The following is a 26,693-nucleotide window of genomic DNA, read 5'->3' on the forward strand; positions in this document are numbered from 1 at the left end:
ACATGGTTAGTGTTTTTGCAGAACCTAACTGCAAAGTGTGTATGGGAAATTAGAGCCCATGTTCTTGGTCATAGGTGTGCACTGGTGTGCAACTCATTGCCTGGCTTTAGTGGATTGCCCCAGCCAACTGCCTCTGTGTTACGCCAGGACATCTGACTGGTTTTAGCCCTGTGTTGCAATTTAGTGAAGGGCTCTGGGTCAGCCGAGCCCTCTTCCCAAGCTGATGGGAGCACGAATGATAAACTTGCTGCAGTCGGAGAAGTTTACTAGCCTGTGCTTGCCCTCTCTCTGTTGTGACACAACTTGATGTGTTAGAATAAATACAAGGAACTGTTATCAACCAGGTCAAAGACAAGACATGATGTGGTATTTGCTAAATCATGGCTCTACAGTGTTTGACCAGCAACTTCAGTAGGAAGCACCTTCCTGCACTGGTCATGTTCCCCCTAATAGTTGCTGTCTAAGTGTGAATGGCTACAGAGGTTAAGAAAACTTTATCCTGTTCACTTAAAAGAAATACTTCCAGCTTTTGATAATTGTAGTTTAACTTGGATACATGGGTAGCATATTGCTGAGCCAAAATATGATTTATGTCGATGTGGATGCAAATTTCAAATTCTGCAGTGAATTCAGTGGTGCAGAATTACCCCCCTAAAATCTCAGGGTGCACCTTTGACTTAATATACTGAAAAGCTTTCCTCCTCCTCTTACATAAAACCCGTGCCACTTACTCAAAAGAAACAACTTTAAGTCTTTAATCTTGCCACAAAGAGCAAAAGATAATTTCCATTATATTGCAGTTCTTACGATTGGTGGCACTTCCACCACCAAAACAGTGAGGCTCGTCCTCAACACAGGGCCAGCAGCGTCCGGCTGTACTTTAGAGGAACTAATATGTATTTGAGAAGTCAAGGCTAGATTCCTCAGTGATTTACATAGCAATGTCTATAATTGCAGATAAAATTTTAAATTAGCCATTGAGTGTGAAAAGTCAAAGAAAGTAGTAGGAATTGCTTTTAGTGGAATACAGTTGCCTTCGTGGTGTAGAACTAGTATAAAAATGTGTGGTCAGTTAAATCTTGGTACATGCAGAAACATGGTGAAGGAAGATTACATTACAGTCTCTTCTTCTAGGGATTTTTTAATTCTCTTCGGACTGAGCTGACTGACTACCCTGAGATAAGTATTATCAACATATGCCCAGGGCCTGTACAGTCTAAGATTATACAAAATGTCTTTACGGAGGATCTTGCAAAGGTAAGGACTCAATTCTGTGGTGATTAAATCCAACTTTTGTAGCAGGACCAGTGATCCTTTTGTGGTTTTCTTTTCTTTTTCCCTGCTTAGCCAGTGCTAACCTCGCCTTCTTAGCAAGAAATGCTTTAATTGGTGCAGAACTATGTATAAGCTTGTAATTCTTTGTGGTATCAATTGAGTCCATATCAAATGAAAATATAAAGTTAGAATTGTTATGCCTCCTCTCTTCAAACACATACAATTCAAGTCTAGTAAAATATACTGTATAGCCATCCTGCTACAGTTTCTGGGGAAAAGCCAGGATTTTCTGGACGGTTCTGCATGCAGTATACTATCCTTTCTGCACAGGTAGCTTTTTGTTTGTGCTAGTCACGATGTCCCGTTTGGTTGATGCTGTTATTGGCAAAGCTGCTATATTTAGCTGATACAAGGCATGCATTCTTTTCCTGTTAGTGATTGTTCAAGGAGAAAAGCAAAACTTTTTAATAAAGGGTGTCTAGTAGCTGGCAGAATTTGCTACTGTGATACATTAAAACATAATCTGTCCTAAATTCAGTCAATTCAAAGCTTAGGATAACCCACCAGTGAGGGGGAGCAGGGGGGAGGAATATCTCCCATCATTGAATCAAGTTCTGAAAGGATTTTTGGCTTGCAAAACTTCATACTTCTGTGAAAGATGTACTTTCCGAGCAATCTCAAAAGCTTGCAAAACAAATTCCTCAGATTTCAGCGTGGCAGAAGACCTAGGAGGAAGACCTAATCTAGGCCAAATTGCTGTTGCACTGGAAAATAGAAAAACAGATTGTTAGAGCAGCCTCTTATTGCTGGAATGAAACGGAAATCAATTCACAGGGCTGTGGCTTACGATCACTGTCACTAAGTGATACCTGTGGACAAGATTTCAAGTAAGACACCCCGCCACTCAAGCAGCCGGTTACTTTTCTCTTGCTTGAGATGACTGCCCATGGAGCAGGGCTGGTAGGAATATTTAAGTTAATGGGGAATGTGGCTTCATCTATTAACTTGGTTACTGTGTAACTTGTAGCATACAAGGGGGTAGGCACCCGGGAGCAGGAAAGTTCCCATTTCTCAGAGCCCTCAGCTGCAGAGTGGGTGACCTGTTAACGACAGCTCCATTTCACAATAAATTAGAAGCCATGCTGCAGCAGGACAGTTTGGAGATCCATGGTTTTTTTTAACCTTTGACCCATCAATCAAGGCATTACCTGAAAAGGTGCTTTATTTAAAAGCATGTGTGCTACAGCAAGGTGGTTGGTGTTCCCACGCTGAAAACTAGAGGCTAGTGAGCCATGGGTTCCCCAGCCCCAGGCTCTGCTGTACCGGCTGGATTATTCTACTGGTACACAATGGAGAAACTGGTGGGGCTACATCGGCTACACAGAGCCTGGCCCTTTCTCTCCCTTGTTGCACACAAACAGAGATCCAGTTCCAATCCCTCCTCACTCTCTCTCCCCTCCAGTCCATAAAGAACAGCGGTGATCAGTCCCACAAGATGCCAACTGACCGGTGTGTCCGGCTCACCCTGGTGAGCACAGCCAACGACCTGAAGGAGGCCTGGATCAGTGACAACCCCTACCTGGCCGTTTGCTACCTCTGGCAGTATGCGCCCACGTGGGCTTGGTGGCTGATGAACAGAATGGGCAAGAGGAGGATACAGAACTTTAAGAGCGGAGTGGTAAGTTTATTCCTCTCTTCTCTGCTTGCTTGCTTTTTTTACTCTGCTGACAGACTCTTTAGCCACGGGAATGTAGGGACTGCATTTTGGATCCGGTTCTTGTTTTCGTCTTCACTTCCTAGCAGCTGGTGGCAGGCCAGGCTCCAGTGCTGCATGCCTGGTAGTCTAGAATTACTGCAGTGTGGGCACAGCACAGTGAAATCAGCACATCTTGCAGTGCCAAAGGTCTTGCCTCTGATCTTCATCACATGGGCTACAACTTGAGAACTCGCCATTAATGCAGAGCTGAGCTATAAGTCACTAGCATAAATGATTTAATGCAACTTAGAATTAAGACTGTTGAAAACATCTCCCTTGGTTGTGTCTAGTTTTTAGATCAGGCACGTAATCTGAGCACCTCCCAGAAGCACATTAAACCATACTGTTGCCGGTCAGGGCTCCTCACTCATATTTAGGTCCCTGAAGACAGATCTGTACTGCAGTGTTCTGTTCTTGCAATATTACTCAGTAGATGATATTTATTCTGTTGTTTCTGTTGAACTTGCTACAAAAAAGCATGTTAAAAGTACTCCAAAACCAGGAAATGCACAAAGCAAAAATAAAGGTGGCACACACAGTTTAAAACTTTCTCCTTCTACACTGCAACTGCCCACTGCCGCAAGCTCTTTCAGGTGAAATAACACTGTGGGTGAAGGACTTAAATCCAGCAGGAAGCAGTACACTAAATCAGTATTTCCCCTCTCTCTCACTCCAGGATGCTGATGCCTCTTATTCAAGAAAGAAGAAGTAAGGACGAGTACCTACAAAATCCTGCTGTTCTCGGGCTAAGGCTGAGAAACCTTTTGTTTGCAGTCATGCAATATGGAAAAGCTTTTTTTCCTCTGTTTTATCTTTGTTATCATTTACCTTGACAAACCTATCAAGCTGTATACATGCTTGACTCAATAAAAATCTCTTTCTAAACATACCTGTTTGATGTCAAACTCCCATAGGCTGAATTTTTACGCTTACAAGAATGGAGACAGAAAAGGCCAGGCAGTATTACTTTGTTTTTCTACTGCTATGACATTGGCAAGTACTAGGTGAGCAGGGCAGAAATTATATACCCCCAGGATCCTCTTTCTCTCGCTTCTGTTCCTAATGGATATTGAGCAAAAAAAAACCCCACAAGCAGAAGCTTGTGGTCTGAAAGGTGAGGATGTATGGTCTGTGTGTGAGGTGTTCCTTTGGGAAAAGGAGATTGTGTTTCATCTTTGCTGTACACGTGGTCTGAGAACAAAATGTATATTTAGGGCTAAATACCTTAATGTTGTGCCAGAAGTGAATTACTTCATCTCTAGGTCTCCTAGCAGCACCGCAGTGTCCTTTGTCTTCTGGTGGCTCTGTAAAGGCTGAGGACTGGGCAGTGTACAGAGCAGCAGCGGGGTGGTGTTTGTGCTCACATATTTTGCTTCCCTTGCCTGAGCCAAGGACAGTTGCTGCTACATGAGCAAGCGCAGACCCACCTTTGTGAACTCTGCCATTGCCAGCAGCACCATGAGAGAACAGTGTGGAAGGAGCAACAGTACCAGTGATGGGGACAGGGTGGCGATGGGATTACCTGTTTCAGAGAGGAAGCTGAAATTAAAGGAAAATGCCAAAAGCAGAAACTTCCCAAAAAGGACAAAGCATTTGCCATTTGAAACATTCACTGCCCCAACACTTTATTCCATTAAATGGATTCCTGTTGCTTTATGGGACAGAGGCGGTCTCCAGGACTTCAGAAGTTTTTGGTAGAGGCCCAAAAAAGGGGGTGAAAATCCTCTAGGTAAGGACTTAAAACTGATCGCATTAAATAAAGGTTCTCCAAAGCCATGGTGAAGGTCTTATGCTTGCTTACCTTTGTGTGATGAACGCTGCGGTCTGTGAAGCAAGTAAAGCCCATGCACACACCTGGTTAGAAAACACAGCCATTCCCATGGTCACACGGGACAGCAGTGGGTGGCCTGTCATAAATTCAGTCCTAGATCCTAAGCCCAGTACTAGCATTCCATCAGTAATCCAAAGAGCAATGTATGTGCTCATGAGAGCTGCAGACAAGACGAGGCTCAAAGGTGCTCTAAATTCCTGATAAAGGAATGCTCCAAAACAAGCAGGACACAGTCCAAGAGCACACAAACAAAACACGCTTAACAGGGGCACTCAGCTGCACAAATCTGTGCTATGGACCAAGAGCTGTAACTCATGTTTCTGCCAAAGAAAAAAAAAAGACTTGAAAGAGGGTTACAGAAAGCCATGACATGAGTCAGGGTCATACTATTGCAAAACATGCTGGAATGCGTGAACTGGCTCTGTGTATTGAATAAGGGCCGGAGGACACGCTGCCTGCGATAGCAGGGGACGGGACGTTCCAGGGCATCAGAGCCCAGCTCCACATTCCTGCGCACAAACAGGAATTCTGCATAACACTGATTCTGCTCCTCCATCTGGTACCAATTGGGATCTCTGCTAGAACACCAGGGCCACTTACCAGCAAAACTTTTCAAGAAGGCTGGGTACCCGCTGGACAGCACCCGAGGAAAGCAAGAGAAGGATCACAGTTCTCTTCATTTTTTTTTCTCAACTAGTTTATTCAGTTTACAGAAGACAAAGAATGAGGGCAGAAGTTAGAGCCATCTTTAAGTAAAAACTGCTGCAAAAAAAAAAAAAAAGTTAACTGAATTTTCTGTAACCATACAGAAGACAAGTAATAAGAAGCTAACAATGAGGCAAGGAGGTTTAATTAGATTTAGGAAAAAACATGAACTTCCCAACCGCTGCAAGAACAGCAAAGAACTGGAGCAAACTACTTGAGTTTGTGATACTCCTGGTATTGGAAGTTTTGAATCAGATTAAACATTTTCTAGGAGTAGTTCCTTTTGGGAGGGAGCCACAATAGGTACTCTCTAAAAGCCCCTTCCAGACCAGCTTCCATGACTATCTCCAGACCGTTCGTGGCCAAGCAAGGTAATTTTAGGTTATCAGGGCCTTCACTCCTGCACACCAGGCAACTACTAAAAGCTGCTGTTGATGTTTTGTGTGCATTTCATCCTGTACCTCAGAGTGTTACACCATGGAGTGTGACGGGTGTTCCCTTACCACTCCTGAAACCCACTACACAGTTTGCAGATTATATTTTTAAAATCGTTTTTATGGTCACTGATCAAAAGAAACAGCAAATAGCCAAGTATGGAGTACACAGTCCTGTAACAAATTTTACCCGATACAAAAAGGTCTTGAAGGTGAGGAGTAAAGTAATAAACGTGCTCCAAATTACAACACTGGGTGTTCCAAACCAGTACAAATTCCGGAAGGGAGCAGATCTGATTTAAATTGATGCTACACGTTAAAGACAGACAATTACCTACACCCTGCTCAGCATATGCCAGCAGTTACTGCAGATCTACAGAGAAAACACATTTATTGTTATTAGCACATAAACACATTTATGTGCTAATAACTGGAACAAACAGGGTAAGCCACTGGAGACATGACCCAGACCTGTGCTATTACAAACCAACTGCCAAATTCTGATCTAACCTGTGGTAAGGTTAAAAAAATAAAATTACTTCTGGCACAGACAGCTAGATTTCTGCCCCCCCTTCATCATCAAGCTCTCACTGTATTTGTGGAAGACTGGGTAGTGATGTGGACACCGGTTGCAAACAACAATGTATATATAAAACTATGGATATTGGAAGAAAGAGATAAAATTAATCCATTTGGACTTACATTTCTTCTCTCCCCTAATGACATATTTACTTCTTTCATCAGTAGGTCACATGGGTTATTAATGCGTCAGGATGCACACTGTTTTATATAAATTCTCACTTTGGTAAAAATTGTCCCTTACAACTTACTTTGTTAGAGCACAGCTGATAACTTACTACAACTAAGGAAAAATCAGCGAAAGTCATATAACAAATGCTAAAACTGAACTCCCTCCAATACAAAATGGCCAGAATAAAAAAAATTCATATAAATAATCGTATGTACACTTTGGTTACTAACTCTGTGGCTGACGGTACTACAGTGAGCTGTAACCTGACTGTCAGTGCAAGTCACCTGTCCAAGAAAAAGAAATAAAAATAAACCAGAATGCATCAAAAATAATTAATGATCAGAATTGTGCTGCTCTTCTCTAAACTGGAGAAGAGAATTTCAGCATCTCATGGCTCGTCAGCCACACAGGCAATGGTGTCTCATGTGTTCCAGCAGCAAGAAAACAGTTCAGGACTTCCTGCCTGCTGAAGGCTCTGGTAGCACCATCTCTGTGCAACTCATGTACGCTGGCTCGGCACTGCCATCCAACGCCGTTTTAAGAGTAAAATCGCGTTTGTAGTGTATAAACGTAGCATGAGCATTTGATTCCCAACATGCAATGAAAAATACAAAACAATCGTAATAGTAATTAAAAAAAAAGTGCTACCAACGTTCTAGAACAAAGGCAGATGCAGAAGTTCAGATGAATACACAGGGTAGCCCAGAGGTGGGTCCGCAGCTTGCACCGTTAGGTTGCGCAGAAGAACTGGGTGTGCCTGGATGCTGTAGCGTTCTTCATCATCATTTGTAGCATACAGCAGCTCCCAGGACAGGTTTGCCCACTGACCTCGGACAGCTTCATCATTAAGTTTTCCCACTTGTACTAACAATTCCTGAAGAGTAAGGACTCGCCCAGTGTAAATTCCCTTTAAGAACAAACACATCAATACGTTCAGTACACTCCCCAAGAAGATACACAAGCATTTTGCATACAAAGCACTAAACGAAGCTCTGGGGCTGCATACTATGAATATTGTTCCTTTACAAGTGGCAATGTATAAACCAGTCTCCTTGGTTCAATTTTTCTCTGTAGAAAGATAATCAGGAAATATTGCTGCACCTGAGGAACGACGCGGTGTGATTTTCAAAAACGTGATGTCAGCTCCTCTCTAGTACAAACACAGATTTGTTCGTACAGCCTTCATGTTTTGGAACACAATTAAAAAAAAAAAAAGTAACAGTGGAAAAGGAAACCAAACTTTACCCTTGCATACTAGTAATTTTTCTTCTTACCATGTTTGGGTCATGCCCCAGTGAAAAAAGATATGGCTTTTCCTGAAGAACTGCCTGCTGCCACTCAAGATCTGATACCAGTCCAATGTACCAATCATTTTCATATTCTTCCAGGTAGTTAACCAGCTCTTTGAAGTTCTCCACTGGACCCAGGCTTGCTTTGTCAACCATAAGTTTAAAAGTGTATCTGAAAGGCACAGAAAGTCATACAGTAAGCAGTGCAGCACAAGGCAGGAGGAAGAAAGCCTCCTCAGGCTACAGAAGGTGGAGAGGCACCACCACATGCTACCAAGCACTAACAACTTTCTAAGTTCTTGCTTGTCAGCCGAGTCACTGGCAGTTAGTACGGGTATGCTTTTAGCTCACCCAGATGTAAAAACACATTAGCTTAAACATCTTTCATTCACCTCAAATACTGTTCTTGCTGCCTGATAATGGAAAGTGTCAAACCTCTAACTCCACCACAATTCTCTTAGATTATGGGGACAATGAAAATGGGTTGGTTTTTTCCCACTTAACACAGCAGATTTCCAGTGCTAGAGGCAGCTGCTGGGGGGAAGGGAAGAAGAAAGGAATCTCCTTATCACAGTGTTCACTGCCTGCGGTTACGGGCAATATTTATGTAGGAAGAAGCTACAGATATATTTAAATGATACAGTTTTAACATGAACTACTCCTAGGGAAGTGATACTTACTTCAAATTACAAGACTCTTTATATATTTTTTTATAATCGGAGGGAAAGTTTTTCTTTTACCTGAATGCTTTTAATGCAAGTTGGAAAAGCTCTGGTTTGCCTGTTAGCCAGTCCAAACCAACAGACCACGGGATACCACCAGTATAGGCTCTGAACACATGGCTCGGGGCAGGCACGGTGTTATCCAGGCCAAACAGACCAAAACAACATGACAATACTCCATGGATGTATAAGTCTTTCAAAGCTCTATCTTTCATAAGGTCTTCAAGTAAATTAGAAGGCTTTTCTTTCAGGTGAAAAAAGTCCAGCTGACTCAAAATGAAGTGGTACCATTCTTCTGGAAACCTCCGCCTCATTTCATTGACTTTGGAAGAAGGCACCGGGGCTGTTCTCCATTCTTCAGGGATGCTCAAGAGCTCCGAGTAAGAGCAACTAAATTCAACCTGAGGTAAAACTTCTTGCTGTTTCCCTTTGTCTACAGCAGGAAGCCCAAGCACAACAGCCCTGTATAATTTATCTTCCGGTGACATTTCTGGTGGGACATCTTGGCTCTGTGTTTCTACAGATCCCGGAATAGACAGATGTACTTTTGGTGTAATTCCCAACTGCCCAAGTTCTTTTCTGTCTTTCATTCTGCCACTGGGTTCAAGATGAAAAATGACACTATCATCACTCCAGTCCTCAATTGTATCAACACTAAAGCTGTCTTCTTCCCTCAGAGGCCTGGATCTTTCTACTGAACCGCTATGCTGGTTATCTGGAAACGATCCTTTCTTGCTCTTGTTGGCATCGCCTGAGCTTTCCCATGTTTTTGATTTTTTATAACAATACTGGACTAGCATCCATACAAGCACTTTAATGAAATCATCTTTCAGATGCTTTAAATTCTCATGAGAGTCAATTATTCCAGATAACACATTTCTGGCATCAGAATACAGCCGCACAGGTAGAACAGTACAAGGAGTCAAAATGTGTCCAAAATGGTGATTAGGAGAGAGAATCTTGGTGTGCTCCTGATGTTCGAAGGCCATTTCAAAAATTTCATCAACTCTGTGAGCTTCAGCGGCATGACAGGACGTTTCCTGCAATTCTAGCCCCTAAGGCATAAACGAAAACAATTTGGTTTTAGCCTTCACCAGTACACAACCCTAAATGCTAGCAAGATGTTTTCTTGCAACAAAATTTTTCTGAACAAATAAAGATACATTCCATTGTCAGTATTTCCACAACTGAAACCACAAATCTAATCAGAGATAACAGTAATAGCAAAGCACTCGCTACAGTATTAGACACAGATCAATGTATTAAATAAATCTTTGCCTCATACAGATTTTATTAGCCAGCTTATTCAAGATGATGTGTCACAAGCTGTATGATAAAAAATATCACATCTGCTCAGCCATGTCAGTTGCAGGACTAGTTAACACAGCAATAACTCATCTTAAAAAATTGACTGTATTATCAGGTATATTAGTTACATTGCTGAAATGCTATACAGCAAAATGTTTGCATGATTTCAAAACATTAATATGCCAGTCCCCAGCATGCAGTTACCTTAATGTTCACACCACAGTAAGTGAAGCCTTTTTCTAACACCAACATCCACATCAGTCTATCCTGAAAGCGGCACAAATAATGTGATCCAGGTAGAAAGAGACCTAGTCAAGAAAAAAACAGAACAACCCAAAACCTATGTATTACTGTGGCATTATATTAACAAAAACCTTTTCTACATGTCAACTGAGGAATTGAACTGCAAACAAAATATTTCTGCTTCAACATCAAAACCAGTTAAAACTGGCTAGCTAGTACACTCACTTAAGAAACTACCTGCAAAGCTAGATCCTGCAATTGTAGTCCCCTCTGAAAAAGCTGTGGAAAACTGGGAAACCCTCATACAGCTTCAGGACTACAATATTCATACTGGAGGAGGGTTAAGCAACCCCACCCTCAATTCCCTTTGTAGAGACAACTTTCACGATTAAAGATAATTTTTGCTGAATTTCCAGCTGCACAGTTCCCACTGACGTCACCTGGAGATCTAAAATTCCTATGACTGCTGAATGCATTAAGGAATCATCATCTAGCACATAGGTATATTAATGGTCCTATTTCCCGTGGAGTATGAAGTTTATTTCTCCCATAAAAAATAAAACCATAACTCAACAGGACTTGTCTGTATTTCAGAAAGATTAGAAAATAACCCTTAGGATGCAAAATCCCAAGTGCAAATTATTCTGCTCAAGTGCCAGTTTACCAATGGCATAATATCACACCCATTTTACAGATCATAAATAGAGGCAGAGCAAGAGCACCTGCTCATGTTGAAAGATTTGTGAATTGGTATCATACACATTGAACGTTAACTGTAGTCTTTCTGAAATACCTTTGTGTGCCTGTGTCTGGAGTGTGAGGGAAAGTATATCCAATCCCACTGTATTAAGGTTGACATCACCGAAAAAGAGCCACACAAAATGAACTGGCATTTGAAAACCAAGTCCTGAACAACTTCAGATCATGCCAAATGATTTGTACTCAAAAATCCCACGATCTGGCTCTCATCATAAAAATTAAAAATAAAAAAAATGCTTATGTCAAAAAAAAAGGTACTTTCTGTATCTTCTACCTATTTCAATAAAAAGTGCAATGCCAAACTTCCTAGCAGCTGGTGGTTATACTGTATTTCTTTTAAGTTATAGCCTGCTGTCAACTTCTCCAATATAATGATGCTGCTCTTAAGGCTGACATTTGCTGCGAGTTTATGACCTGCTTCTGCTGTCACTCACATCCAAGTGACCACTCACACACAGTTTTATAATGTTGTAAAATGAAATCAGTGAAATCAACCATTAAGCTGTGGTTAAAATTTAAGTAACTTTTTCTATCCCACTGAGCTAATGAAGTGCATTTTCTTGCTAACATTTTACAAAGATTTTAATTCTTTCCTTGCCAGCTGTTAAAGCTACTAAAACTCCTTTACACAGAAAAAAGTATGGTTTTAAATTAGAGACACACAAAACCGTACCTCTTCATTTTGAGCTCATCTGAGAAGCCCACATTTTTTCTTGCTTGGAGACATTCATTCACAGGCTCTCCCATTAAATAGAGGATTTTTTCCTCCTCAAGACTAGTGTTTTAAATTATTTAATCTGAGGCATACATGCCACCAGAGTCATGATGGCTATATAGGTATTAAATACATGTATAGATAAAAAATAGATAACAAATACAGAACAGACAGAGATAAATATATCTATTATATATAAAACACATAGGCTGATGCAGTAGACAAACGGAAGTGTCTCTCTTCTTTAGAGGAAAAAAGCTTCCTAGCTTTATTTTTTTAATACCTCTCTCTACACCAGTACTAAAAGTGCAGTAAATGTTTCCTAGTAAAGCACTTGCATACAGTCTTCAGAAATGCAATTAAAGTTTATGTTCATTGTCTTCAAATATTAGTCTACTTTTTCTAGTCCTAAGCCATTTTCTAAAAGGCTTATGTAAATATTTGCCTCTTCTCTAAGGGCAATGATCTTTTGATTATTTAGGTTATACAAAGACTGTTTCTCAAGAAAACGAGCTTGCGATTTTAACAGTTATCCTGCCTACACCTGACAAAGAGAGTCGGCATTTCTTCACCTGTTTATACAATTCTGTGGAACAGCCATCATGATGTCTTTCACAGGCTTTAAGATAACAAGCACTGTTACAGTCCTACCCTGTGTTCGCAAGATGTGACATTAAATCTTATCAGCTGGTTCTGTTCTTAACAAATTACTGCTAGTTAGGCTACATCACGTATTTTATGTACATCCAGTCCATATTTACTGTACCTAATTAACACAGCCAAATTAGCAAAGTTACCTTCTGTATCCTGAGTGATGCAGAGAAAGACACATAGATACACAAAGAACAGTCTGACACACCTCTTTCCCCCTGCTGTCAAGAGAAGTCAGTTTATTGCCTCTGATGACATGGAATGAGTGCATACCATCCTTTTTGTTCAGTATAAAAACGTTAGGAGTGATACTGTTTCACCACCACTTAATTTCTCCCTATTTTAAAGATAACAAACCAGACCGTTTTTTTTACAAGTATGTAATGACTAGAGATGTATGAGGATAGAAATAATCACTTCCCTCAACTGAACAATCTCCAAATACCAGTTTTAAACTCTGCTGTGAAACATGCTTTAAATCAGATGCTACAATTCTCCTGTTCTCCAGCAAAATCGTTTTTCCCAAAATATTTAGCTACATTCCCTTGCAGTGTGGCTAGCGTACCTACCTAGGCTACCGGCTGCGAGTGCAGACTGCAGAGCAACAGCCAGACTCGGAACCATCTGCTGGTAGTACACTGTATCGGAGCAAACACCCGCTGCAGCGCCCACAGGGCCCGGCCAGCTTCGGATAGGCCTAGGAAACCCTATCAAAAATACCGGTAGCGTGAAGAGGGGCAGCAAGGGAGAAGAAAGCAGCGCAGAGATGGCAATGAAGGTCAGCAGGATTGGGAAGAAAACAATGTTGAGTGTGATTAAGGTGGCGGTAGATTTACGACGCTGCTTTTTCTCTGTCCACGATGTCAAAAGAATAGCTATGGCAAACTGCAACTTGGAGACAAACTGAAGCAGTCGATCCCGTAGGATACCAACCTGCAAGATACATACAACACGCACGTTTATTTGTAGCCTGCATCATATAATATTCAGCACTGCCAAAGCTGCCTTATCTACAATAATTTTAAGAAAATGAATCGTGATTATCACTGGCTGGTATTAACGTGTGTATCTTAGTACAGTTTTTTAGCTTCTATTTGCTAGGTCCTAGACTCTAATTCTCTAATGGGGGAGGGCAAGGAAACAAAGACTTTCAGTGACAAGTATCTGCTTAAATTTACATTATGAAAATTACCAGTAAAAGTCTGATTCCTGTATCAAGGCTCCTGTTCCACCAGAGGTCTGGATTAAACACCAACATTTGTGCTATGGACACAACCACTATGTCCAGCAGGGCATTTTCTGTATTCTGCCAGACCTAAAATAGAGATATGTTACACATACGTTTAAAAATTTATTTCTCTCTCTCTGTTTTCATGACCTGGAATATTTCTTCCAAGTCACCTTAATACTTAAATCATGTAGAAGAGGATTTCTTAGGCTAACATATTTAAAATTCAAATTACCATCCTAAATATTCTTGTGAATCCAATGCAAACAGACACAGAATGAAGATTCTGTAGCGAATGGTCTAGTGACAGGAATGCTATCATAGCAAACGGAGACACTGTAATTGAAATAAAAGAATCATTGATTTCCTTTCAAGAACATAATTAAAGTCTACAGAAGTAAGCAGTCTTATTGCAGAATGGAAATCTTAGCATAACAAGAGAACTCTTCCCTGCATTATTACAAACTCCTCTTTGTATTACACCTCCAGGATATCAAACAACAGATTTGGACTGATGGCCCAAGACAGCACATACGTCGATGCTTAGTTATTACTTGCTATTGCTTTTTTTGTCGTTGGTTTGTCTGTTTCCCCAAGAAAATGGGAACACTCAAGTAAGTAAAAATAAACATGGGAACAGCATTCATCAATCCGCTTCCCTGAACTGATGCTTCTTTATGAAATAATTTAGATCAAATTTAGTTCCCCCAAAGTAGATACATTGTCCCTAACCTACCAGAAAGGAGGCCATTCCCTTTACTAGCAAGTTGCAAGAACCAAATATTTAATCACCCTGAACACTCTCTCAACTCACTTTCCCCCCCACATCCTGAGTACCTTTTAAAAAAAATCTACAAGAGCCATTTTTTCAAAAGTGAGTACTGATGTTACAACTAAAATTCTTTAAAATGCCTTGCTTTCGGAGTTGGACTTTTAAAAACCTCATTTTTTTAGGTTTACTCCTAAAAAAAATAAAATCACTCATCACTTTCAAGTATTCTGAACCAGTAGTTTTGACCTCAATGCACAATTTAGTAAAACATCAACAAGTATTTCCGGCTACTTCGTTTTTCTCAGCTCATTCACAGAAGCTTGTACATACAGTAATTCTAGCATTGTTTCAATCTTCCTACAAGCATCATCTAACAAACAACAGACAGTGCATATTCCTACCTAGTGTCAGTAAAATCCTCCTGACAACACCAACTTTCATTAGCCTTCTTTGCTTCTCCATGAACACAGTCACAGTCCTGACATCCTTGGGATAAAAGGGGTTTCGGAAGACTCCAAACAAGTACACTCTCTGAATCTCTCTAAGAATCCACATAGTTATAAGTAATACGATCAGAATGTAACTTGCTATAGCCTGAGGACTGGCTTTGGAAAATGATGAAAAGCCTGCAAATTGATGCAGCAGGCTAGCTTCTATAAGAGCAAATGCCAACACAGTCAAATAAAAAACAAATTCCCTCCACCCAAATTGTATTCTAAGACCTCTCTGCATAGTTTTAGATTTGCTGGAGGCTAAATGGCCGATCATGGTGTGTTTGAAGGCAAAACCAATCTCACTTAGGTTAAGACTCAGTATGAACCCAAATCCAGTCATGAAGAGGATCACACCAAGAGTGCTGGGAATGAAATACGATGCTATTGCTGTTCCAGCAGAAATGAGAAACATTACTAATAACCTGTGAAGGAGAAAATAAAGAAGATTTGCTTGAAAAGAAAAAGGTTATCAACAATACTAATATATTTTACAATTATATAAACAACATTTACTTTGAGTTACTTGACATAGGTGAACCTCCTAGTCCAAACTCCAACAGTTGTTCCATTCCCCACAGAAAAAGCGCGTCAAGCGGGGGCAGAATTCCCATTGCCCACAAGAATGGCAGAAAAATAAATATGATGTGCAAAATCTGGTTTGTCTGTTCTAGAATGGGTGCGTTGACAGCAAACCTGGATAAAAGAAGAAATGTATTTGACTTCTGTGAAGGAAATGACACCTGATGTGCAGGAAGACTTTCTGTTTAATTACTACAGCTAATCCAGAAGAGTAAACATTACATATTAAATCTACAAAACCTCAACCAGTATCTTTAAAAAACAAGAAGAGGGACATACATTTATGCTTGGGGCAGTAATACACTAATTAGAACATCAGAACACAGGCTTATTTTTCACTGAAAAGATCTGAAGCCTTTAGATTACACAGATCAGTCAAGTGATGTAAGTATCCTAATCATTTTGATACTGTTGTGATAATATACTGAAGAAATACTTGTGCAAAAAGAATGGTCCACAGGCTCGAAGACCTCAACTGTTTAACAAAAAAATGCAAAGTATTTTTTCAGAATTACAAAATTCAGTTTTTGTGCAAATTCAATACCCAAGACATAAGCCTTAATACTGAAAGAACTGGCACGTTGCCTGTACACCAAGAGAAAAAATTTCTTTAGGAATACAAAATGTTATTGTCTACATAAAAGCATTAAAATCTTCCTGTAAAAATACAAAAATTAGTGTTAGAAATCTGCGTAAATTCGAAGTCACATGTAGTTCACCAGCTAGCTAATTAAAAGCGGACTGCTAAGGTATTTGGTTTCTTTCTACCTTTTAATAAATAAATAAACCTCAAAGGATTTTTTTCCCCCAGCAATTTAAAGAATGTCTGAATTTTCTCCTCAGGAAATTAGAAGAATTTGGGGTCCAAAACCACATGTGTAATTCTCATATCATAAATGAAGAGGCAACTAGCGTAAATCATTAACAAAGACATCTCCAAGTGCAAAACTAGTAAAATTAAAACATACCTTTTTTTCAAATGCATTTGAAGTACCCCAACTATAAAATATGTACATGTGACAAAGTGATACAAATACCACCTGACAGGGAGAAAGAATGCAGAGTAAACCTAAAAGCATCTTGCTTTAAGAGATGCTAAATACTTCAGCTAAGACACTCATCTGAAATGTGGAAATATAAAAGTCTCCTATTTGTAGGCTGACATAGTTCTTTTGTATTACGACAACGTTTAAAAATCCAAGTTCAAAATTCATATAACAAAGATAGTGCAATGTTCACATCTGCTTATCCATTAAAACCAAATTCATAGTCCTTTTTTGCCCACAGTTTAAAACACTCTGCCACCACTTTGCAGAGATTTAATTGGAAAATACTCCAGGACAAATTCTAAATAGAAACCCAGCACTCCTGAAGTACGTAGTGTTTAGATCTGATTCCAGGTCAGGAACATGTTTTCAAAACACATCCTTTAGAAAGATGCTGATGCAAATGTTCTTGTATAAAAATACTGAAATTGACACAGTAGAAGATAATTTTAGCTATCCCTTACTTCGAAACTGCTCCAACTGCTCTTCCTAATTTATGCTGAATGCTGTAAAAATTTAAGAACAACCTTTTATGCAGTGTAGAGCCTCAATTTTTACCATATACTATTCTAGGTTCTTTCTTTTACATTCATACAGCTGATTAAAATCCCAAAATAAATTTTCCTCAGAAGAGTAATTTCATCTGTTTCATCAAAAATATATAGAATAACCATTACTTGAATTAGCTAAATGCTGTATTAGGTTTACCTGTGTGCAAGATCCACTGCAATAAAGACAAAAATGTAGAAAGGTCTCATCAGAGCAGTGATTTCATAAGTATCCAGTGCTTGGAAAGTAGCTGTTTCTGTAGCTGTATTTATGATTAACGAATACGCTCCTATACATATAGTCACCCATCCAAATACAAAGATCATAACTGTTCCTCCAATGTTGCTATACAGCAAGGTTATTCTGTTTGGCAGCAAATACCAAGTTCCCAACCCACACAATACCCCTGCCAGAAGGGAATGAAATACAGTGTTGATTATATACTTCTTGCCAGGAATAATAAATTTTACTGTCTCTGAACCTAGACAGCTGGAAAATTCAAACTCATCTTCATCTGTTAGGGTATTCTGAATTTGCATTCTTTCTACTGTTACTGTTTTCTGCTTTGCATATAGATTTGCCATCTGAAGAGCAAGTGCAGTAACGAACATCAGTCCTCCTGAAAGTGCCGCGGTACAGTAGTCTTTCATAATACCTAATTGGAACAAAAGTGTACCTACTCCTCCCAAAACCCATGGCACCAAGAAAAGAATAATCTGATTCACGTATATGTACAGAGGGGCACAATAGCCTAATTTAAACCGGGGACCTCCCAGCACAGTCTGTGGAAAGCGCTTCAAGAAGAACTCCTGCTTGTAATCATTTAGTAGAGGTACATCTGGACCCATTCTTATTACTCAGGAATGCTGGATGACTATCATCTTTCCTGTAAGAGAACAGAAAGAAAAAGAAGGAAACATTACTGAATCTGGAACTCAGAACTTAACCAGGGAATTCTTCTGTCCTATTTTTGTTTAACAAGTTATAGTGGAATTCTGACAGTGTTAGCAGACATCATCCTAAAGCACCCACAGAATCTGCCAGAATACAACTACTAAGCAAACACCTAAAATGGAAAAAGACTATTTTAAAATGTGAACATATTCTTTAATCTGAAGCCTTACGCAGCAAATGAAACATACAATCTGTTCTTGGGAGATAATAAAACCAACACATGTCCACAGCAGAACACCTTCTGAGAACTTTATTTTTTCTCCATCCACTCTGATTCCTGTCACATCTTGCCACAGACCTCTAAATCCAGTTAATCCTGTTAAGGATCTCCATACACAAGCTGAAGAGTCAGTGATTTCAGTGAATAGCCACATAAGTGCAAGCATACAGTCACACTGAGGTCCCTGTAAAAATCAAAGCCTTTGAAATACACTAACAGCAAAAAAAAAAAAAATACTAGTAGAAGCATTAAAAATTGTTTTCCACACCAGCATTTTTACTGTCCTCCCTACACATAGTTACAGAACAGGATCTCACTGTATTAAGTGCTACACAAGACATAAAGCAGTTCACTTTCTGCTTCCTAAAACATATAAAATAAAATAAAAAACAGTACTTGAGTTGTAGCAGAATCAGCATATATTCTTCTATATGTCAACGAGGAAAGTTGAAAAAAAGGAAAAGAGATACCTGTAAACATTTGCAATTAATCAAATAGAAATCAGATACGAATACTCATTTAGAGATGATCAGGCAATGTAGAAATAACGAATGTAAGATGGTAACTATGATATTCAAATTTAATTTTATGCTACTAGTCACAAAGGCAAGAATCCATGAATGACCGGTAGAAACTCTCAAGCTAAGAAACAGGACGAAAAATCAGCACAAAACCACAATGCTAAAGCACTTCATCAATGATGATTCTAAAAAAAAAAAAAGATGATAGTTTGCATTAGTAGATGTGCAAGCACAGAAATTCTGACTTTCTTCTACTGGACCCATATAAGTTGATGAATTAGCCATCATTGCAGATATTTTAAAAATTAAACACTGTGCTCCCGTGGAGTTTCCAAGCTACCGTGATTCCTTCTTTCTACAATACCAAATGCTTTTAGGCACTTCTGAGAACAATTTACTCCTTACTTTTAAACAGGTATTAATCATCTGCCTGTAGGTACATGTATGTACCAGGTCAACATGGGATAAATTAGAAACAGTGCAAATGAGAGAGATAAAAGCCCAGTCATATGCATTATCACGACTGGAAATTTGCATTCAGGGTCCACTAAGTTCACAATGAAAAGAAGGACCCCACGAGCTCTCTAGACACATGCCATGTAGGCTGTGGAATTTATTATTTTTTTTAGAGTTTTTTTTATTTCAATTTGGAATTTGTACACATAGAATATTGAAAACATAAGAGGTTTTTTGGTCATATTATTTAAAGCCATTGAAAGTTTCTTAAGCGAAGGATAAGGCAGCAGTCAGTCTTAATGAAAAAGACACATGTTGACAATGGAGAGGGGAATTCATTGCAGTCAGCTCAGGAATTTGAAAATGTAACAAGGACACACCCAACCAAAAACAAATTTCAAATATAATTAAAACAAAAATAAATCAAAATTCAGCCAATCTTGTCTGGAAAAAGAAACACTGTTTAGAGGTTGCTGTGGAAGTTACATGCAGTAGATTTATAAGCATGCAAGTGACAGAACCTGAGTTTTAAAAGAAACACAGAACCAACACATGCATGGTCTTGCTTGAAAAACGGGTTTTGGGCATCTGTGTTTTTCTGCACTAAGAAGGGCTATTTTTGTTTCAAGTTCTAGTCTGCATTTGTGTTTGTCAGTTTATATTGCTAACAAAATGTTAACAAAACACTCCTCTTACAGTTCCTGTGTAAACAACAGACATCTCTGTGCGAGACAAAAATCTACATACATAAAACAATACAGTTCTACTTGGCTATACTCCAAAATGAGCCATAAAAAGATCTGAATTTATTTATAAATTAAAATCCCAAGACTGAAGCTCATGAACTATGGAAACAATACTCTCGACTTATCCTCCTGGCTTCCAAACAGTCAGGTAGCACATCAGGACTTCAAAGAGGCACTTGTGTGTGTGTGTCTCCTTATTTCTGTGCAGAGCCCTAGCAACAAGACTACACACATTAGTGTTTACAGGATCTGGCTTCAATATACATTCCTAACATACAGGCCTGGCCTGACTCCGACAACTTGCCTGGTTACCCAAACAATTTGCACCACAACAGTCTGTCACCACCAGCAGGGACCCCTGCAACTTAGGTAGTACCTTAACAAGGATAGTAAAAGGCCTTTAACACCATAAAGCAACTTGACAAGTTCCTCCCCTACAATATCCTCTGTCCTTATTACAAAAGGAAACAAAGCAAATCTTGCTCAAATTCAGGAATCCACAAAAAGGCATGACTTTCTGTCTAACGAACACCATCCTTCGCGCCCACTGATGGCGGATCTGCTCGTGGTTCGGCTTTTCTTCAAGCAGATTACAGAACACGTGTACAGCTCCCAGCCATCTAAGTCCTGAAGCACCTCAGCCTTAAAAATACCTACCTCGCTGGTCTGCCAGGCGAATTTTCATGCGAGACCATGTGGTCAGGGTTATAAACCACCTGCCGGCACAGGCCAGCGGAACGCCACGGCGGAGGCGCGGGGGAGGCCGTGGGCAGCCCAAGGCCGGGTGCCCCCCACCACGGCTGCAGCCCGGGCTGTGCGGCCACCAGGCTGGGGTCTCTCCTGAACAGCGCCCACGCTGTCCCCAGCGAGACCAGGGATGCAGCGGTTTAGGCCCCAACACGCTCCACCCAGTTCAGGGAAGCGCATCCCGGGACCACCGTTGGGAAGGGCTGCAGACCAGCCCCTTCCCGAGACACCTCTGCGCCTGACCAGAGCGGCTCCTACCGGAGCCACCGCGCTTCCCAGCCAGCCGCCTCTCCCTCAGGCCTTCTGCACTAACGGAAATTAAAATAATCAACCGAGCGAGCAAAAATAGTGCCTCTGCTGCTTTCAGCTCCGGCGGAGACGAAGGGGAGCCAGGCAGCCACCGGGCCCGGCGGGGCACGGCCGGTGGGCAAACCCAGGAGAGGACAGCGCCGGCCAGGCAGAGCCCGGCGGCTTCCCCGGCCGCCCCCGCACCGCCGCCGCCGCGCCCCGGGGAGGCCCTGGCGCCCCCGCCTGCTCCAGCGCAGGGCCCCGCGGCGCCGGCCGCCCCCGGGGAGCGCCGGGCAGGTGCGCCCCCGCACCCCTGCGCGGTGAAGCGCCTCTGCGAGGCGGGCACCTACCTCTGGCCCGGACCCACTGCAGGTCAGGGGCTTTGCGGGGCGGGGGGAGAAGGGGAACGGGGCTGAGCCTGCGGCGGGAGGAGGCCGGAGGATTGCCGAGCGCTCTCCCCCCCCCCCGCCCCAGGGCTGTCCTGGGGGAGTGCGAACGGCGCAGGAGGCCGCCGGGCGCTCCTCCCCGCCAGCGCTGACCTTCGCACCCAGCTGCTGCCGAGGTCGGCGGGGAGAGGGAAAGCGGAGACGGCGGCTAACGGCGGCGGTGAGGCCCGGTGTCGCCGCCGTGGCCCCCTCCCTTCCCCGCCCCCTCTTCCCTCCCCTCGGCCACTGCCGCCATTTTGCCCGCCTGAGGCAGCCGGTGGCGGCTGGGCGCCGCGGGAGTCTGCGCTACCTGCGGGAAATGGCCTCGGCAGCGGGGTGGTGCTGGGTTTCGCGGGTTGTCTTCTCGGTGGGGTCGGCACAAGAGCTGCGAGCGGCGGCGAAGGCGAGGGGCCGCCCGCCTTCCCGCTGCCGGCTGCTGCCCCGCGCCCGGCCGCTCAGCCGCCGCCCTGGCCGCCCGCGCTTCCCTCAGCCGCGCGGCTGCTGGCGGCCCCGCTTTCCAGCGCAGCCATCGTCCTCCTCCGGTAAGACGGGGCGTGAGGCACCTCTCTAGCCGGGGCCTGCCAGCAGCGTCCCGGAGTGCAGAAAAAGAAAAGAAACCCCCTGAGCGGCAGAGGAGCCGCGGCACGCTGCGCGGGCAGGCCGTGCCCCCGGCGGCGCGGGGCCTCCTCGGCTGCGGAGTTTGGCACCCGGACAGCTTCGGTCTCCTCGAGCTTCTTTTCGTCCCTCAGAGCTGGCATGGAAATGGCAGAGGCTGTTTTTTCATCACTTCTTTAGTAGTCATCATAATTACCCACATTAACAAAAGTGCACGACTGACCAGATTGGTCTGTTTCATTATTATAACATTTAACATTCAATACACAACATTCTAGTATTACATTAAAACATTTACCACAAATACACAATCCTCAACATTCTGACATGATAGTAAAAGTTTCCATAATCTTGACTGGTCAGTATATGTATAACTAATTCAAGAGAACACTGGTTCTAGCCTCAGGTAGAAGAAAATGCATTCTCAGTTTTCTTCTAGGTTAAATAAATGTAAGCACTCGTTGGCAAATTGAAATATAAATCCAAATACTGCAATACTACGTACCACTTCAAATCGCACCCATTAAACATTGAGATTATTTAATAGAGTGAGCATGCTTAATATAATTTGTATCTAATAATACTAAAATGTGTAATTCACTATTCATTAGAACACCAGGGCATGCATGTCTCCCTTAATATCCATGTTACAACAATCACCATATACATTCTTAGTTATATCCAATTTAATCTGAATCCCTAATGTAACACACAGACATACGCTTAGAATTTTAGATAAACTAAAGGATTCACAGTAATCAATTCTTATCAGAAGCATTGTAACCTTTCTGTGGGTTTGTTAATCTTTATTCTTCAGAGGTAATAAAAAGGCAGATTGGGGTATTCAGTGTAAAACCTTGGAAACACTAGAAAAATGCTCATTTACCTTTGCTGAATTTCTTTTAAATGAAGTGCAGTGGTACAACTAGAGTCCAGCCTCCTGGAAGACAAATGCAAGTATCTAAAAAATCAATCCATTTTTTTTTTTCAGGATCCTTGATTTAAGATTTATTCACCCTGTTCTTCAATCTGTTGTATCTGTTGCAATCCTATTAAAATCAATATTTGTATGTCTCGTATATATTCCAAGGTAAATATAATCTCTGTACAATTCACTAAAGGTTGGTAGCAGGTATTTGCTTTTTGTTGACAAGTTTCATCCTGTCTCAGTTTATGAATTCAGTTATGATTTCATGAAGATGATGATTATTTTGTGGAATATGTAAACCCTAAATAACAATTTTAAGGGGGGGAAGCAGAAAACGTTAGATTTATTTCTTTGCGAGCTGCACCACTTGTGTTTCAAAACGCAGAAGGCTTCTTGCCTGTCCTCATTTCCTATGGTTTCACTCTTGCTCGAAAGAATAAATCAAAATTTTAGTCAGTGCAAACTCCAAGCTGTTTACTGGAGAAGGGGGCATGCTAACTTACTCCTCATAAGAGTTCTAAGAATTTTCTTGGTCATATAAAATAAAATAAAGTCTGCTAACAGAGGGAACTGTTGTTGGTAAACTCTGCCCACCTCCAGCTCTCTTTTGCGGATTATCACACCATGTGTAACTGCAAGCATGTGAACTATCCCACTGACATTAACAGGACTCCTCATCTGCTCAAAATGATAATACACGTAAACTTTTTGCAGACTTGGGACGTGGGTTTTGGCTTGCTTCTTTTTAGTTTGTGGAAGGGCTATTAGTCCTGACTCCCCAAATAAAAATTTCCATATTTCCATATTTTTAATGTTTACTTTGTTTAGAATGATGCATGCACAAGCAAATACTTTTCTTACCTTTCTCTTCTTTAAAGATAAACTGAAAAAGTGATTTCTGCTTTGGAATGCATCTTTGTATACAGCTATAATACTAGGTAGGGGAAACACGCTTTCTTGCATTTACTAATTATTAAGGAAGACAGAGCTTGTAGGAATTTATTCTTTTAAAGAGAATTAGTGCTAGGTAAAAAGAATGGTTACTTTCAAATCAGATAATGGAAGTTAGTTATTCTCTTTTCCTGATGCCCAAAGTTAATTATTGTTATATGGAGATCTGTGGGCTGGCATTCCCAAACAGAAGATGTGAGAGTCAAATCTGACTCCTTGTTGTACTCAGTCTTTTTGTTCTGCATCCCATAGGGGACCCATCTTGTGTTTATCTGCGTAGCTTTATGGAAAGCTGCGTATGCCAGATGTATGTTATCCATGACTACTTTTTTGTCCTTGCATTTAATGCTGAAAATGTCTTCATTATGGCAGCAAACTAGTTAAATACTTCATAATTTGGTAAGACTCATTTGCCTCGGAAGTCTCTTTCAATTGCTGTGTTTTGAGAATCTACCACTGATTGGAGGAGAAAGGGACAGAGAAAAAATTACAAATTCCCGGTTTGTGTACTACTAGAAGCATAAGTGACAACCCAGGATTGACTATGGGATATTCTGCATCTTTACGTTGACAGTGTGCAACAGTCCTGTGGCCATGCAGACTTCACAGTTGTCATTTATACCATAGTTTGTGGCCACACAGATACTGTGGTTATAAATGGAGACAGATCGTGTGCAAGACACTCCACTCCAGTGACACGCAGCCTTTTAGTGGTAGAGCTTAAGGACAATTTGTAGCTGCCATAGCCGTATTAGTTTGTATCATCTGCATGCAAGGCAGCATATCCTATGTCCTTGAGCACTTCACCCAGTTAAGAATGGTTCTATTCACACGTGCTCGTTGTTGAAGACTAGGTTCAGATCGCTGCCACCCAGCATCCACATCTGCAATGACTTAAAAACATATTCTTGACTCCAAAAATTAATTCAGAGATCTAAGTGAGACATCTGGGCTGTGTGCAAGATTGGGAACAGAGCGAAGTAGGTGTCTCTGGAGGACAGTTCAGTGCTCAGTGAGTGGAGAGCTGCCAACATTAGTCACTAGGGAACATCACTCCAGGAGCAGGTCAGAGCTGCTGTCTCAGTGCATCAGTGCATCTGATTTGTGGCTGTGCATAAAGTGTCTCAATCCACTTGGAGTAGTGATGCCCCGGCAGGGCTGGTACCAGCTTAAGAAGGACTAAAAAACAGGGATACAGTGCCAGGAGCTGACTTTTGTGAAGTAGGCCAGTGGCTGCCCACCCCAAGAGGAGGGAGGCCAAGGACCTTCTTAGCCTGACAGAGTCCAGTTTACTGTGCCACTCTGTAAAATAAGTCCTCACCATGAAGCTACAGCAAGGCTATGGAAGAGCCATTATCTGCTATTGTAGTAAAATCAGACTAGAGAGGGAGCCTGATCCCATCATCCAAGGACAAGCATCTCTCTTGTGTGCCTGACCTAAAGTATTAATTAGTCCTTACCTGTTCCTTCTAATTATGTCTTCCAAAAAGCAGACCAGCAAGGAGGGAAGATCTCAGTGTGAAGATTCTCACGTGAAATTCCCACAATAATGAGGAGTTCAGCTATGGTGTCTTGGTATACACCAGAATCATTGCTTGCTCCTTGCAGCATTACAGACTATTGGGTCTGCTGCTGAATGTCCCACGCAGATAAGAGTCACTGCCAGCCATCCAAACGCTCCCCAGGAGCAGAGCTGGCCCTCCAGAGCTCTTTGGGCAGCAGGACTGAATCGTATGCTTAGACAATAGAGGAACGCGTTGGGTGGACTGGTTGCTCTTGAGAAGAGCTTGTGAGCATGCCTCCGCTTAAGCCTGTCCAGGTCTGTCCTAAATAGTAAAACAATATATACAGAGACACAGATGGTAAAGTACTGTTCCGTGTTGGTGCTCAGCACACCACAATACTGTTAATTAAGCTTTGTTAGTTTGATGTCCAGTTTTTCTGACGTGGGTTTTGATCTAATCTTGCAGAATTCTAAAACTCTTGTCTTTTTTCTTTTTATGTGCAAGTACATTTTAAAAAGATTTTCATAATTTCTTTGTGTCCGGCTTCTCTAATAAGGTTGGACAGATTCTCACAGTTTCTGTTGCTAATATGATTCCTGGCAAATAGAGCAGAAGGTTCAGGAGAACAAAAGAAATGATCTAATTTTAGTAATGGTGCAGACTGAGTCTGTCATTTTTCTCTCTCTTTTATCCTCCTACCCTTTCTGAATGTCAGAACCTCTCCCAGCACTGCCTCTTTTCAGTTTGTATTGAATTCTTGTTCTTCATCAAGGACTGGGCATGATGAGTTTTTTGATACTCCTCTGAACAGAAGCTGGAGTATTTGAGAGGCTTATCAGTGAAATTCTGACTTGTCACAGGTAATCTGCTAAGAATGAATCACTTCCAGCAAAGCTGGTTTTGCAAATTAGAAAACCTTACATCTGAAATTTCACTTAATATGTATGTCATATTTCTAGTATCCATTTTGAATCTTAAATTGAAGTTTGAGTCTAATACAGTGTAAAGACAATAAAGGAATTTAGTTTCTGAAAGACAAAGAGGGTTGCATTTAGCGTAGTAGGTCTGATCAGCTTGCAGAGTGGTCAGACCTCTATCCCGTGATGTTCTTTAGCCTGTGCATAATTGAAATATGAGAATTTCTGTATAAGCCTTAACATAAAACATATTCTTTCAAAGGCAATGGAAATACTAGCATATTTTAGATTAAATATATACTTCCAAACTTCC

The 26,693-nt window shown here is 41.4% G+C and overlaps 2 protein-coding genes and 1 long non-coding RNA gene across 8 annotated transcripts in view; 2 read left to right on the forward strand and 1 right to left on the reverse strand.

The window, feature by feature from the left end:
* Nucleotides 1-3,920, forward strand: part of DHRS7 (dehydrogenase/reductase 7) — a 20,704-nt gene extending 16,784 nt beyond the window's left edge. The window contains exons 5-7 of the mRNA XM_040599782.1: nt 1,135-1,257; nt 2,738-2,953; nt 3,708-3,920. Coding sequence (XP_040455716.1) covers nt 1,135-1,257; nt 2,738-2,953; nt 3,708-3,743 — 375 coding nt within the window. The 3' untranslated portion in view covers nt 3,744-3,920. The remainder of the gene's footprint in view (nt 1-1,134; nt 1,258-2,737; nt 2,954-3,707) is intronic.
* PCNX4 (pecanex 4) lies at nt 1,964-21,650 on the reverse strand. 6 transcript variants are annotated; one of them, XR_005828769.1, is made up of 13 exons: nt 18,678-18,765; nt 17,267-17,993; nt 16,481-16,552; nt 15,447-15,626; nt 14,841-15,355; nt 13,903-14,003; nt 13,632-13,754; nt 13,009-13,372; nt 10,276-10,379; nt 8,782-9,818; nt 8,027-8,213; nt 6,803-7,659; nt 1,964-1,975 (listed from the first exon to the last, which is right to left on the reverse strand). XR_005828769.1 is itself a non-coding variant. In XM_040599777.1 (13 exons), the coding sequence occupies exons 3-13, from the start codon at nt 17,953-17,955 to the stop codon at nt 7,408-7,410; spliced, it is 3,624 nt and encodes a 1,207-aa protein (XP_040455711.1). In that variant the 5' UTR covers nt 17,956-17,993; nt 18,678-18,728; nt 21,390-21,650; the 3' UTR covers nt 5,542-7,407. The 6 variants fall into 6 exon arrangements, 5 of the variants coding, with proteins under 5 accessions (XP_040455711.1, XP_040455712.1, XP_040455713.1 ...); XM_040599777.1 differs by lacking the exon at nt 1,964-1,975 and adding an exon at nt 21,390-21,650 and having other exon boundaries at nt 5,542-7,659; nt 18,678-18,728; XM_040599778.1 differs by lacking the exon at nt 1,964-1,975 and adding an exon at nt 20,662-20,728 and having other exon boundaries at nt 5,542-7,659; nt 18,678-18,728.
* Nucleotides 21,300-26,693, forward strand: part of LOC121090926 — a 19,229-nt gene continuing 13,835 nt past the window's right edge. Inside the window, exon 1 of the long non-coding RNA XR_005828770.1 lies at nt 21,300-21,411. This is a non-coding gene — a long non-coding RNA (uncharacterized LOC121090926). The remainder of the gene's footprint in view (nt 21,412-26,693) is intronic.

This window comes from Falco naumanni, chromosome 7 (assembly GCF_017639655.2).
Source record: "Falco naumanni isolate bFalNau1 chromosome 7, bFalNau1.pat, whole genome shotgun sequence".
NCBI lineage: Eukaryota > Metazoa > Chordata > Aves > Falconiformes > Falconidae > Falco > Falco naumanni.